A 15050-nucleotide genomic window follows, 5' to 3' on the forward strand; every position below is an offset into this window, starting at 1 on the left:
GAACCCACAGGGAGCTGCTTGTTTGGTGGCAAATCCTGTGTCAGGACGGACTGTGATCCAGCAAAGTGCTGGACCCGCTGGTTCCTCTGAGTCCTGATCCTCTGCATCCTGACATGGGCCACGGCTCGGATTGGACATAAACACACAGAGTGAGTCACAAAATGGTCTCGTAGGGTTTTTTTTAGACCATAACAGTGTGAAGATCAAGATGAACGCGGTCATGAATATGTGGAAGAGAAATTGCTGCATGTGGATTAAACTGCGCGAGCTAGAATGATTCAGGCTATTGCATTATTAATATATCGGTAATAATAACTAATGATTTTAGATGTTTGGCCAATCAAGAAATTCCTCAGACCTTGTAAAATGTTTTTCTAAAATAATGCTTTAACAATGTAAAACAGTGTTGTCCAATAGCTGCATGTCTTCAGTAAATATTCAGTGGGAGGACACACAGAGACATTGTGTTATAATACAAACCAGACATGTGATGCAATCTGACGTCTTGAAGCATGCTTGTTGTTATTGCTTTATTCGGCTGTGGTGCCCCCTATGTCCTATATTATAGAACATAACAACATGAACACACTGTAGCCTGTATTCAGTGTAATCCAGCCAAATATCATGTCACGTCTGACACAGTCTAAATCAGTGGTTCCCTGTCTGTCTTGGCTTGTGACGCCCTGAGGCAAAGCTATGTGTGCATGTGACCCCTTATTACTGGTTGCATAAGTCTACATGTTGTGGTCTGTTCAACCAGGGTGTAATATTTTTCCTTTCTTCTTTTTGAATTGTTGTTAAAATATGAAAATGATCCTTCACAGAAAACAAAATTATTTTAAGATGAATGTCTGAAAAAATTAATAAATTGACATTTGATTCCAAGAATGTGATTATCTTCTGCTTTGAGCTTTAGTCTTGCAGCTACATTAACCAATCTCTAACTGAGAGTGGCATTGTGGGTAATGTAGGCGCAGGTTTTTTAAGAATGTGTGGAATAAAAAAGACAGTATCTCTGGTTCTGCTGCCTCAGTTTTAATCCATGTTTACAAAACTTTCCACTTTTCTGAATGTTAAAGGGACAGTTCACCCCCAAAAAGATATTTAAAAAAAAAAATACATATTCTCCTCCTTACCTGCAGTGCTATTTATTAATCTAGGTCATAGACTGTGTATAAAGATAGATGACATCATGGCAGCTCCCCAAAAGTGAAGCCGAAATATCTTGACCACCCCCCTGGTGGCTGGCTGCAGTATAGGCTAGGTCATAACACCCGTCTTCTCTATGTTAGTGGATGGGACATGTGCCAAACTAGAAGATGGTCTCTGTCATTTAAAGTTGTTTTTTTTCACGCTACCATATGTTCAAGCATTAATTTGTCTGATAAGTTTGGTTTTAATTAGTTATCTAATGCTATAAAACTGGGATTTTACAATATGATCGACAGCTGTGCGAGCCAATCGGTGGGCTTGCATTCATTGGTGCTGCTGATTGATCAGATGGGTGTATGGGCAGGTAACTTGATACCGCGGTGATCGCTACTGCATAGACTCTGGCTCCGTATGACGTCACCAGAGCAAAATGGCAGCAGCCTTATCCGATATATTTTAGCTTCACTTCTTTACAGTGGGGGTATGCAGAGACATGTCGTCCATCTTTATATACAGTCTATGATCTAGATTGTTTGGGTATTAGTTACTGAGTGTTGGAGATATCGGCCATAGGGATGTCAGCCTTCTCTCAAATATAATTAAACTAGATGGCACTCAGCTTGTGGTGCTCAAAGCACCAAAAAAACCCCCAAAAACATTTGAAATACTTGACAGCAATGTCTCTTTCCAAAAATCATGACCTAGTTACTCAAGATAATCCACAGACCTTGTTGTGAGCAGTTTCATGTAGGAACTATTTTCTCTCTACCAAACTACACTCACCAACTGTATCACTGCGCAGAAGGAAGCATACAGCGACTGCTAGCTCACCTAGCACCACTGAGCTAGCTAACACCACAGGGGGAAGACACCATTAATGTTTACTTCTCCCGCTGTCACAAGCACAAGCGTCTTGTCCTTGAGTAGATGGAAAGAGTCCTGAAAGAGTCATTGCTGCTGAGTTTTTCAAATGTATTTTTTGACACTTTGAGCACTACATGCTAAATGCCATCTAGTTCCATTATAGTGGAGAAAAAGCAGTCATCTCGGTGGCTGATACCTCCAACACTCTGGAACTCACACCAAAACAATCTAGATTGAAATATGTACTTTTGATTTTAGGGTGAACTGTCCCTTTAAAGCCTTACAATGTTAAATCACTGGAGTTCTCTTCTTATGACCCCTCAGAGTCATCTTGTGACCCACTGTTGGGTCCCGACCTTGTGGTTGGGAACCACTGGTCTAACTAAATGTACATCACAAGTTTGCTTTAGATTATTTATCCTCAAAGTGATTAAGGGATTAAGGCTTGAGTAGACGTAAGAGCTGTGCTGTATCAGGCTGCGGTGATTAATTTGATGCCCCTTTATCCCATCAGCTGACTCTGACTGGCACCAGTTATGACACCCCGATGGACTTGGTTCCCTCGGGCGCACTGCCAGGACAGAAAACCCCCTGGTCCGGACCAGGAGAGGAAGAAGCGATGGGCTGAGCTGTTTGATCAGCTGGACGTCAACAAAGATGGACGAATCGATATCCTTGAACTGCGGGCAGGGTTGGCAAGCCGGGGACTTTCCAAAGGCACCGTGGACAGGGTAAGACAGCAGGACACCTGTATCACACACACCTGTTTGTTTACTTGGATACCTTACAGTGACATGTATGTGAGGTGTGGGTATATTATGTCTCATTGAATAAATACAGCTGCTTATATCAAGGCCTTTAAATAACTTCCCAGTGTCAGCGCTGTGAGATTAAAGAATCTGGGTCAGTGGAGATAGATAAGGCTTCTCATCTTACACCATGTCGCCATCACTCAATCAATCAATTAGACCTTATTTGTTCTATACTAAAACTATGTTAACAACACGCACATACAGAGCATGGCCCATTTGACCAACCAAGGAGGTGGTTTCCTCCCTGGTCCATAGATTACATCAGCTGTTATACTGCTTAAAAATTCAGCTAGAAGTGGAATGTTTGCGGTAATTTGTTGTCAGACTGGTGACAGAGCCACTGTTAAAACAAATCCTATGGTTTAACCAGTGTCTGTCCCTTTGTGTGTGTGTGTGTGTGTGTGTGTGTGTGTGAGTGGGAGAAAGACAGAGAGAAGGTGTTTACAGGGATTTCCTTATCTAATAGTAAATTCGAGGACCCAATAATCGATTCTCGCCACATTAAACATCCACTGAAGGCCTGTGAGATGAGTTCCTCCCTATTTCATGATCCTTGACCCTCCTGATCTGCCGTCACTGTTTGTGCAACAGCAGAAGCCAAGAACATCAACAGCATGACTTTATTTTGTATACATACAGTCAGTCTCTCTCCTGGCACTTTCTCTCGTACTGCCTCTCACTCTCTCCTCTGTGTGTGTGTGTGTGTGTGTGTGTGTGTGTGTGTGTATGATTATATATTACTCATGTTTTGGGGACATAAACATGTTTACACACCCACATTGTGGGAACTTGCTTCCCTTTTGGGGACAAAATGCAAGTCCCCACAAAGTAGTTTAGTCTTTAAGTTTTAGGTGTGTGTGTGTGTGTGTGTGTGTGTGTGTGCATGTAAAGGGCACGCTGTCTATTTTAGTCCAAGTTGCAGGACTTTGTAAGATGAGAACGATAACCTTTCTCTAGGTCCTACATGTGGATCATTGTCAGTGTTTTCATCTGTAGCATTTCTTATTGTTTATGTCAGTATTGTTATCGAAGCGATTTGCATGTCTGCACATTTATTTTGTTTAGTTGCAAAAAACATATTTCTGCTACACAAAACTACTTAATTTTAATTATTTTCAGATGTTTCTATCTCTGGTTACACTCTGGTTGAACGAACCATCACCAGTAGACTTATGCAACCAGTGATTAGGAGTCACAAATAGACATAGCTTTGCTTTAATGGGGTCATAAGCCAAGACAGTTAGGAAACAACTGATTCAGACTATGTTAGAGTACATCATATTTGGCTGGGCCTACTACTGCAATACTTTGTGACAGTGTTTCAGTTACGTGACTTGATCGTGGTGGAAAATTGAACTTTTTGAGAATAATGAAGATCTGATAAAACACAGACTATATATCTTCTGTATTTATTTAAATTACCATTAAATGTTTACACTGTAATTAATTAACAAGACCTTCAAATAAATTCTCACTGCTCCAAATGCAGAGCCAGAAGCAACACAATCAATAAGAGATCTAATTATTATCTTTTGTAACTTTTGAATGTGCTGTATGGCTCAACAGGCAAACTAATTAAATGAACACAAACTGTACAGTATTTTACTCTTTTTTATGTTGGTTGTCAACACAACCAGTGAAGCCCAAAGGGGGAGCCTAGGGGTGCTATGGCCACCCTCATACAATTGCTGGCCCTGCCACTGGCCCCCACCAGGGGAAAATAATTGGAGGTCAACATACCTGTCCTTAAGATGTGGTGGTGGTGGTGCACTCATTTTCTTAAGGAAACACAAAGGTAGTCTCGTGAAATTAGACAACCTAAGACATCCAGCCATGTCAGCATAGCTTGCTGGGAAAGGGGCATAATGAGGCTCCTAAATTAGGCTATATTTTGGTGAGGGAACAGCTGGCATGGCCATTTTCAAAGTGGTCCCTTAAACTCTCACCCCAAGAAATCTGAATGAAAATGGGTTCTGTTGGTACCCACAAGTCTCCTTTAAACTTGAGAAGGCTTGTTCCAAGTAAATGTTTAGTTCCTTACAATCAATGCACTCCTTTATACTAAAGCTGTATATTTGTCTTTTTATGGAAAAGGACAACCAGCCTATTTGAACATCAACGAATCACAAAATGCTGTTGCATTATTTGTCCAACAGATGGCAAGGTAGAGGAGTATTTAAAGACTACTAACCTGGAGTGCAGTCTTGATCTTGTGGTATTTCACAGTTGTCTCGGTCACCTCTGTTGTATTTGTGCTGATAAACTGCACAAACTTATGCTGTTGTACAGAATTAATCATAGACTGTCTTTACAATAATCCAAAAGCATGATACTGAAGATCCTGGTGTGGATGGGCTAATTTTTGTCCCAAATTACAAAGAAAAAAGGGCCAGGCAGCTCTCTGATGAGCATGATGAAGGCACCTTAGGGTTTGTTCTTGTAACTTTTTGTTTTTTTTCCCTGACCAAAAATCTGCCATATGCCCAGACATTTGCTTTTCATTGACCTGGCTTGTCTGTGTTTCCAGATCGTGGAGGCCGGGGACACCAACCAGGATGGAGTACTGGACTTTGAGGAGTTCACGCAGTATCTTCACACTCATGAAAAACAGCTCAAACTCATGTTTAGTCGCCTGGACAGGAACAATGACGGTCTGTAGCAGTCAGCAGTACACAGTTGGAATAATTGTTGATGTTACCTTTACTGCAAAATGTTTATACTGAGGTAATATTAACATGTTTTACATTCTCCCTTTTCTCTCTCTCTGACTGTGTGTGACTGGTGGATATTGGCAGGTCAGATAGATGTAGCGGAGATCCAGCACTCTCTGCGCACCATTGGCGTGGACGTGAGCCTCGAGGATGCCACCAGGATTTTGCAAAGGTCTGCCGACTGTAGTTGATATCTAACATTACATCACATTACGATCTAAAGTGAGAACACTCACAAGCCTGGTTTGGATGTTAACAACTTCCAACACTGAAGATGAATGCACATTACCCTTGTATATATTTACACCTGGGCTGACAGATGGTTCGAAACATTGAAGCTAATAATTTTGTACCTTGCTATAGGCTTCAATGACAATAAGGTCTCACCTTCCTGGTTTGTAGTATAATAGACTGCCTTCAACTTAACTGGCTTGCACATTAGTTCAATTTATACAATCAGTAAAATTCAAAAGGATTAGCTCAAGTTGAGAATCTAAATTTCAGCAGCAAATTGTAAACTTTACCATGTTGCACAGCCACAACAGCAGCCAAGGTACTATTCAGTCATTTTCTTGTCTTGTAAATGCATGTTCCCGTGATCTTGATTGTTTGTTGAGAGGTGATCGTAAAACTCAGTCCAAGCTGTCTTAAGTCAGTCTTTTTATCATCTTGCTGTTCTGACAAAAATCAATCATGTTTAATATCATTGTAAAATTTAGTCTTGGCTCATGCAAATAGTGAAGCACCAAACAGGAAGCAGCAAAGCGGGTAGGATGTTACCTTGAAGGGGACTCTGAGGAGCCAAGAACACGAACAAGTCTCCTAATTTGCAATAACACTGTCTATATATGATGCCTTTTATCTTCTTTCTAGAGATATGTGTTTTTGCGTCCCTTAAAGGAAGTTTGGCATCATATTTTCCACTAGGAGCAGGATGTGAAATAATATCAAAAGGAATCTAGTTGTAGTCTTGCAAATTATGACCCTGCAAGATCCATAGTCTTTGCAAAATCTTGTAGTGTGTTACAAAAACTCACATAATCTTTACAAATGAGAGGGTGTCACACTCTTTAAAAAATATTGTCAAAGTCTTCTAGTATAGTGGTTCCCAACTGGTCCAACCATGGGGTCCAGATTTCTCCTTCATCATTAGTCATTAGTCATTAGTTCAAGGTCCACAAGGTTTAATATATTCAGCTTTGTACTTGCGTTGGGTCATGTCATCAAGTTTGTTTTCTGTCTCTGTCAGTAAGCTGTCCGTTAGTCACTCGTTATACAGCAGGAAATGGCAGCCCTGTGCTGGAAATTTACTGTACTCAAAACATTAAGTGTGTCTTTTACAAACTTGACACATTCGTGAATCACTTGCGGTCCATTAAGAATGAGCCCTTGACCCACTTTTGGACCTTGACCCACCAGTTAGGAACCGCTGTTCTAGTGTATGGTAGGCGTAAGTTGTTGCTGGGTGTAGTGTAACAGCAACACTGAGTTGAGATGGCTGTTTAAATATCATACATCTGAGCTTTGCATCCTGATATGATTCATGAAAGTTTCACTCTTTCTAAACACAAAAAAACAAGTGGCTAAAATAGGTCAAAAGGTTTTGTTTTCAGCACATAGTGGTCGCCTTGATGATCAAACCCTGGATGATTCTTTCCACCAGATATTCCTCCTTATGCACATTTCCAGTTCACCCTTTCTCCAGTTAAGATAATAACACAATTATTAAGTCTGCTGAATTCCATGCTTCTTCTTTTCTTATGCTGTTGCCTTGTTGCATGCAATTTTTCCAAAGTGAAGATCAAGGTGTCACAGCCTGTCGGGTCAAAGGCAATTGAGGCACTCCAAAAAATATAGAGAGATGAGGAAGGAAATTATTTTTTATTATTATTTAGCCACTACAATAAAAGCTTTTTAAAATTTCCTTCCTCGTCTTTCCATATTTTTCGGAGTGCCTGGATTTCCTTCCTGCCGATCCTGTTGTTTCCCTTTCTCCACAAGCACCCAATGCAGGGTTTTGATCTACGTCTGTATGCAGAGCAACCAGTCGTCTCTCTCTTTTTCTAGTTTCACAACCTGCACTTAGGATTTGAAAGTGCTCGATTGTTAAACTGCATTTTTTGTGTTCAACACTTGAGTTGGTGTTGCATTTACTACTTTGGTGTCTTGAAAATAGCTTTAGCACATTCAGTTCCTCTGATGGATTAGATTGTGGTAAACCAAGAAGCATCATCTCATAAACTGTAACAGTCATTGCCATTTCTAAATGATTGATTCTGTGCTCTGTAACTCAGTGGGTACGTTAATGATCCTACCATTTGAATTTCATGATTTGTTTATGTGTTTTTAACTCAGAATGGACAAAGACGGTACCATGACCATTGACTGGAATGAGTGGCGGGAGTACTTCTTGTTTAAACCTCTCACTAACATGGAGGACGTAGCACGCTACTGGAAGCGCTCAATGGTGAGGTCGCACACACTTTAACATACAGACCCTAAACAACAACAGCATTGTGTATCTCTAAATAACAACATGGGCTGCATTTCATCATGCTATCGTGTCTACTCGCTTCCCTCACTCACTTCCTTTACTCGCATATTAGTCTCGCCTACAAGAGAGGTGAGCAGAGAGGGGGAGGAAGAGACACGAGGATGGACTAGTCAGAGCTGCCAAATGAGAAATCCTTGTTTCCATAGCATCAGTCTTATGCAATGTCAGTTACATATGATGTACTGCAGAGCTGTATCACCTGTCAAAGCGACTGGTGTTTGCACAGTAATGCACCACATAGCTGCATAAGAAGAATGTATTTTTGTTAATAGTATGTAAAAAAAAAAAACCTGCTGCTGCCACAACAATTAATAATTAAATTATCATATATATGTTCTAAAGTGTTAGATTTACACACAAGGTGACACTGCATGTACTGCATCTAACCATGTAACTTTGAGCGTGTTTACACCTGGCATTAACATGCGCATGGTGATCCGGAGACACATTATAGACACACACACGTGAGCACCATGAGGAGCTCCATAGTCACTCCACATGATTAAAGCCTTCTGTGTCGGATTCACTGGTGTCCTCTCTCATCTCGGTGCATTAAAGGTATTGGAAGATCCTACATGACAGTGAATGGTCACAGGAGGAGAGAGGAGGCGAGGAAGCATAAGTTAGCATGATGAAAAGCACCCGCGGTTAGGTTATTATTAGCATTAGCATTAGTTGCTTAAAGCATCTGTGAGGCAATGCTTGCCAAAGAAACACAATCTTTGCAGAACTTCCTGTTGTCTATAGTAAACAATGGACCACTAAATATAACAATAAATAACATTGATTAAATTGTGTGCAACAAAAAACAACAACAACAACAACAACAACAACAGGATATTTAGAGGACTATGACCTCTGACCCACCTCTGACTGACAGACACAAATTGCTTTTTTTTCTTTGTTCCGACTTTTTCTTCCTTCCTTTCTTCACCACTGGTTCAGTAGATGTTGGATATCGGTGAGCAGCTGACAGTGCCAGATGAATTTTCTGAGGAGGAGAAGAAGTCAGGCTATGTGTGGCGGCAGCTGTTGGCTGGAGCCATGGCTGGATCTGTGTCCCGGACTGGGGTTGCCCCCTTAGATCGCCTCAAAGTCTTCCGACAGGTCAGTCAGGGACAGTAACGGTATGATCTCACTTCTTAGGACCATTCCTGCTGATGTGTGAAAGTTTTCTGTTCATCTTTGATCAATGACTGAGAGCTCTGAGATGAACCCACAGTCAGCCGTTACTGCTTCACACAAAGAGTTCCTCTCTGACTCTGTTCTGCCAGGTTCATGGTTTCATTGATTTTAAAGGGAATGTGCTGAGCAGCTTTCGGTACATGCTGAAAGAAGGGGGAGTGCGGTCGCTCTGGAGAGGCAACGGGATGAATGTGCTCAAAATTGCACCAGAAACTGCCATCAAGTTCACGGCTTATGAACAGGTGGAGAGACCGTCTGTTACTGTTTGAACATCCATTCATCTTTGACTTCTGTCCTAATTATTTTCTCTTTCTCCTCTCTTTTCCTATCTTCAAGTAATTTATAGTGATTTAGCGCTGTCTTTCCAATCTGTCTGTCGATCATTTTTTTTCTTTTGACTAAATCCTCCGTCGCATATAGTACTAAAAAACTGTGCCTGCCAGACAACTTCTTGCCTGTAATTACCTGGAGTTTCTATTGGTTGCCTGGCAACGTCACTGTGACGCCAAATTTCAAGGGAGTCACTAATCCCGGCCATGAAATAGTCACATGACTCCTCATCATCTGTTTCCCCTTGTCTCCAGTCTTTGTGCTAAGCTAAGCTAACTGGCTGCTGGCTGTAGCTTTATCGTACAGAATAGAGTGGTATCAATTTTCTCATCTAATGCTCAGCAAGCAAATAAACATATTTCCCCAAATGACTAATAATGTCTTAAAGCATCACCTCATCTACTTTTCCATCAGTACTGTATAATCATTTGTCTATGATTACAGCTCTCTCAAATTATGTTTATTCTTTCCTTTGCTCAATAACTCACAGATCAAAAGTGTGATGCGGGGCAAAAATGAAACAAAAACTCTGAGGCTTCATGAGAGGTTTGTTGCCGGCTCTTTGGCTGGAGCTACAGCTCAGACAGCCATCTACCCAATGGAGGTAATATCGGGGTAATACACACGTATAAACATTCATATAGCTTCAAGAAATCATATTTCCAGGTTGCATGAGGAGTGAAATCGCTGATGTCTGTCCTCTTTGTGCTCCTTCTTCTTTTTGCTCTCCTTTCCCCACAGGTGCTAAAGACCCGTCTCACACTGAGAAAAACAGGCCAATTCTCAGGAATAGCAGACTGTGCCAAACAGATCCTACAGAAAGAAGGTGTCACAGCCTTTTACAAGGGCTATGTACCCAACCTGCTGAGTATTGTCCCTTACGCCGGCATCGACCTGGCTGTCTACGAGGTCAGAGAGACATAAAAGCGCACAGTTGTCACAGTGCATCTCCTCAGTGTTTGCCTGCTTCTCACCCCCTCTACTCCGCAGACTCTGAAGTTTGCCTGGCTGAACAGACACAGAGGTTTAGCCGACCCTGGGGTCACGATGCTGGTCTGCTGCGGTGCTGTCTCTAGCACCTGTGGACAGCTGGCAAGTTACCCTCTGGCATTGATCCGCACTCGAATGCAGGCACAAGGTCAGGATAACTGTGGTAACACTTACATAAACAATGGTGCTAATTTATATAACTCATCACCCATCTGTATGTACAGAGGAGCATGCTAATTCTGCAAACCCTAACAGTGTAAAACTATGACTTAAGGACCCAACCAGTGTCTTAGCAAAATGAATTAAGATTGTGTAGACCATAATTTACCCCTGAATATTTCCAAAGCATACTCTAAGCTGCTACATTGACTTCATATCTCCTTGTGAGCCATTGGTGTATGTTAATTTCAGCATGGTATAAAAATCATCTACTCGCTTGCTACTTGCTTTTGACTTCAAGCAACACTGGGCAACTTTTATTGGAATAAACGGGGCCCTACCCCGCATGCTGTATCCAGTGCTCCTTATACAGCCATGTGAAATATATTTCAGTCAAACTTTGTTTCCATTTGCAGTATTATATTTGGCAGTATGGCTCTGTTCTGGAGCCCCTCTGCCTTTCCTTGGGCTCAGGCAGAAAGCCTCTTCCACGCACCTATGTGGAAAGCCTACGGTGGAGAGAGCACACCTCTCTGCCCTTCCACGCGCCTGTGTGGAAAGCATAAGGCAGACAGAGCACACCTCCCTGCCCCTCCATGTGCCTACATGGAAAGCCTAAGGCAGGGAGAACAGCAGCAAAGATCCCTGGGAACAGAACAGAGCAGTATCAGTGACAAACACAGATGACATTGATACGTCAAACACAGCATGAAATGGAGGAGCTTGGGTGGAGGTGGGTTGCAAAGTAGCTTGCAGAGGAAGCAGCAACAGTAGGCAGGCCAGAGCAGTTTAAATAGGGCGCCCTGAATGAGATTCGCCAATTGGTTGCATAGAAAGGAATCATGTGATCTATCAGCTGACTGCCTTCCATCAATCAGCTGCTCCATCAGTTGATTGGCTGTTTGAGATTATCTGATGTAGCTGGGGTGTGAGCTGAGCTTGACATTGTGTCCTGCTTGAACTAACCCTATGCTCACTTTAGTGCAGGCATTAACTTCCAAATAAGGCACTTGCTTTGACATAACCATTGCAGTTATTAAGTAGAGCATGGATTTAATTAGCGGAGGTATGCTGCCAGCAGTAACATTATTCGTGTTATAAGTTGGTATGTCAAACTTACACACTTCAAGTTGCAGTGGCAGAGTGGCAGTGCTACTGAGGGTTATGCACTTGTGCTCTGTGACCCCAAAGAAGTGAAGAAGATTTTAGTTGTGATGTTAGTTTTTTTTTAATTATATGAATTGCAGTCAATGAGCCACAGCCCGTCTGCTGATGACATACTCGACTCACAGTCTGCCCTGCCACCGCCACTGCACAGAGGCTGTTTGCTTACTTATCCAAAGTTTATTGTTGTTGAATGTTTTGCATGTCCAAATCACACCAAATTCGACACTGCCTGCCTGGGTACCCAGAAATATACCCACCAAGTGTGAAATAATTCAAATGAATGATTCATGTGATATGTGAAGGACACACATACATACTACTGCACACATAGGCTACCTGTACACAGACAGACAGACAGACAGACAGACAGAAATTCCTTGCTTCATAGTTAAATGAACCACCAGGACACTCCCTTAACTTAGTTATACAGTCTTGCAGTTGGAGAGAGAATCAAGAGCGCACTTCTGTGCATTAGCAACAGATTGCAGAGTCACATGTAGCGAGAGACCAGAATGTGTTGGTGAGGCTCATCTTTTTCTCTCCCCTCAGCTACAGTGAAAGGAGCCCCTAAACCCTCCATGCTGGCCTTGTTTCAAAACATCGTGACCCAGGAGGGTGTTGCCGGACTTTATCGAGGGATTTCCCCCAACCTCCTGAAAGTCATCCCTGCTGTTAGTGTGTCCTACGTCGTCTACGAGTACATGAGGATATGCCTGGGAGTGGACATTGAGGGTAGGAGGGATGGGAAAGGGAAGGGGTAAATAAAAGAGTCGATGGTTTGGGGTTGGTTTCAACTGCAAGCACGTACAGATCTGTTGGCAGTGCATGAGGAAATGGGCCTTGACTGTGGATGAATCCATGGTGCTGTGTTCATGAGTCATGAGTTTTCAGGATGAGGATGATTGGATGGAAAGTCCATGGATGGTAAAGGGAAAAACAACAGATCATTGTGAAAGCATCACACTTGGAGGACCTCACCTGAACTGGCAGCTGCTGTGATGAGTTTCACGTGTGATTTATTGCATCACAGTGCATGTCAGCAGTTGTGTGAGAGCTAATCTACTAGCCTGCCGCTGCTGCTGCTGCTGCATTGACTTGGACAGATGAAGACTTGCATGAACTTGCCTGAGAACGCACTGATAAAAGGTGCAACCAAACTTGGAAGCCATGTTACATTCCTGCAGCATTATTTTTTCTCCTAGGTGGTATATAGAGAAGATACAGAATTGATAGGAGGAACGACCCAGTTTCCTGTTCTATGAGTGAGGGAAACCCGAAGTTGCTGCACACCGGTGGATATACAGAGTCCGGACTTTTGATTGGAGCAACATAATCCCAGTTTGATCTTGGAATGGACCATTTCCATTTTGCAAAGCATTTCCCTGTATTCTGCTTGTTTATTTTTTGACTCTCAAAGTTGTACAGTGTGTCCATAGGTAATATTAAAAGTTCACATATAAAACCTTTAGGTCTCTTCACTTTCAACAAGTCTGTGTTCGCCCCTTTTTGAGATGGAACCTCAAAATGTCACCGAATCTAACCACAGGAGACTTAACTTTCCTGCAATGCATACCAAATTATAATTGTCCGCATAATTACATTTTATCAGCACATCTGCTGATAATCATCATGCCAGCCATCATCATGGTGAATGCAAGTAGTTTGTTGCTGATGTGGTTATCATAATGTCTTTTGTCATCTGAATTTGGAGTTATACTGTGACATTGTGCCCAAATCTTTACCAGTCCATACCTCAACACCCCAGGTGCATGTCTTTATTTAGCTTAACAAATTTCATTCAATAAACGCACCTTTCTTCTTTTGTAGACACCCCGTAGCTTTAGTCGTCCTCTCTTACAATCATCTGCATAATAAGTTACACTGTACAGGTCTCTGTCACTTCAATTTGTAAATTTACTGATTTTATCAACGGACACATTGCAAATCACACAAATGGGGAAACACTTGTATGTCAGTAACAGACTGTGAATATTACAATCTTTAAAAAGCACAATTTAATTATCCTGTAAGATTGGTGGATGGATGGATGTGCGGATGAGCCCTTGATAAATGCACACCAGGTTTTGTGGTTTCTGTGAGAAAAAAAAAAGCAATCAGAATTTAACAAAGAAATGAGGGTGACATATTGGGACCATACTGTGACAAAGACAGATTAATTATGTTAGAACATAAAGGGCATGATCGACACTGTGGTGGAAGCTAAATTAATTTACTTAGTACAATTTTGAGGTACATGTACTTGACTTTGGTATTTCCATTTGATGCTACTCTATACTTCTACTACATTTCAGAGGGAATTATTGTACTTTCTCCACTACTTTATTGGACAGCTTTAATTACTTTTAAGATAAAGATTTGACACAATGGGTATTATAAGCAGCTTTTAGAATACAACACATTATTTAACAATTAAATCAGGGGTTTTCTACCTTTCTGACATCAGCAACATGTAGTCTGTTTAATCTAGGGTCAGTGCAAAGCCATAGTCACAGAGTGAACACTGCGGGGGACCACATCTGCTGAGGGATCTATACAAATATGCAGTAACTTAAAACTACTGTCTCCATAAATTACCCATGCCGCACAACATAAATGACTGACACTTTACTCAGGTTCCATATCTGACAAGTAAAACATAAAAATGACATTGATGTTTGTTGAATATGCCTGTGAGCTATCTGCAGAGACACCACGTGGACAAACCCCACACAGAGCTGCAATAAACCATACTGCTACGAAGGGTTGTAGTAATAATGGCTATTAAGTTTATTTATGTAGAAAAGCATTTTTTTTTTAATTTATGTTTTTACCAATGCATTTATTTCAATTAATGCCTTGGTTCACTGAGTATCTCTGACTATGCAGCATCATAATTATATAAGCTAAATGCAACTGTAATGGCCAAAGGACCATGGCTGACCTCATGGTTGTCCGACATTGATAGGATTTTTTTTTTGGTGAAGCTTTATTTTACAAGTCTGTAATTTCCCAAACATTTCCTGTAAGTGTCAAATAAATAAATACATAAATGTTGGTGGACAAATGACTTATTTATAAGTTAATCCTGTTGACTTTGCTACCTATTGTCTTACAGGAATACATATA

General features: G+C 41.4%; 1 protein-coding gene across 4 annotated transcripts; it reads left to right on the top strand.

Annotated features, from left to right (window-relative positions):
- Positions 1–9: 9 nt before the first annotated feature.
- On the top strand, positions 10–14979 carry slc25a23a (solute carrier family 25 member 23a). 4 transcript variants are annotated; one of them, XM_049571335.1, is made up of 12 exons: positions 10–149; positions 2531–2747; positions 5356–5479; positions 5624–5711; positions 7895–8006; positions 9042–9200; positions 9368–9520; positions 10099–10212; positions 10350–10517; positions 10599–10746; positions 12474–12656; positions 13127–14979. In XM_049571335.1, the coding sequence occupies exons 2-12, from the start codon at positions 2553–2555 to the stop codon at positions 13135–13137; spliced, it is 1455 nt and encodes a 484-aa protein (XP_049427292.1). In that variant the 5' UTR covers positions 10–149; positions 2531–2552; the 3' UTR covers positions 13138–14979. The 4 variants fall into 4 exon arrangements, with proteins under 4 accessions (XP_049427292.1, XP_049427291.1, XP_049427293.1 ...); XM_049571334.1 differs by having other exon boundaries at positions 12474–14979; XM_049571336.1 differs by lacking the exons at positions 10–149; positions 2531–2747; positions 5356–5479 and having other exon boundaries at positions 5694–5711; positions 9039–9200.
- Positions 14980–15050: the final 71 nt, after the last annotated feature.

The sequence above is a fragment of the Epinephelus fuscoguttatus genome, linkage group LG3 (assembly GCF_011397635.1).
Source record: "Epinephelus fuscoguttatus linkage group LG3, E.fuscoguttatus.final_Chr_v1".
Taxonomy (NCBI): domain Eukaryota; kingdom Metazoa; phylum Chordata; class Actinopteri; order Perciformes; family Serranidae; genus Epinephelus; species Epinephelus fuscoguttatus.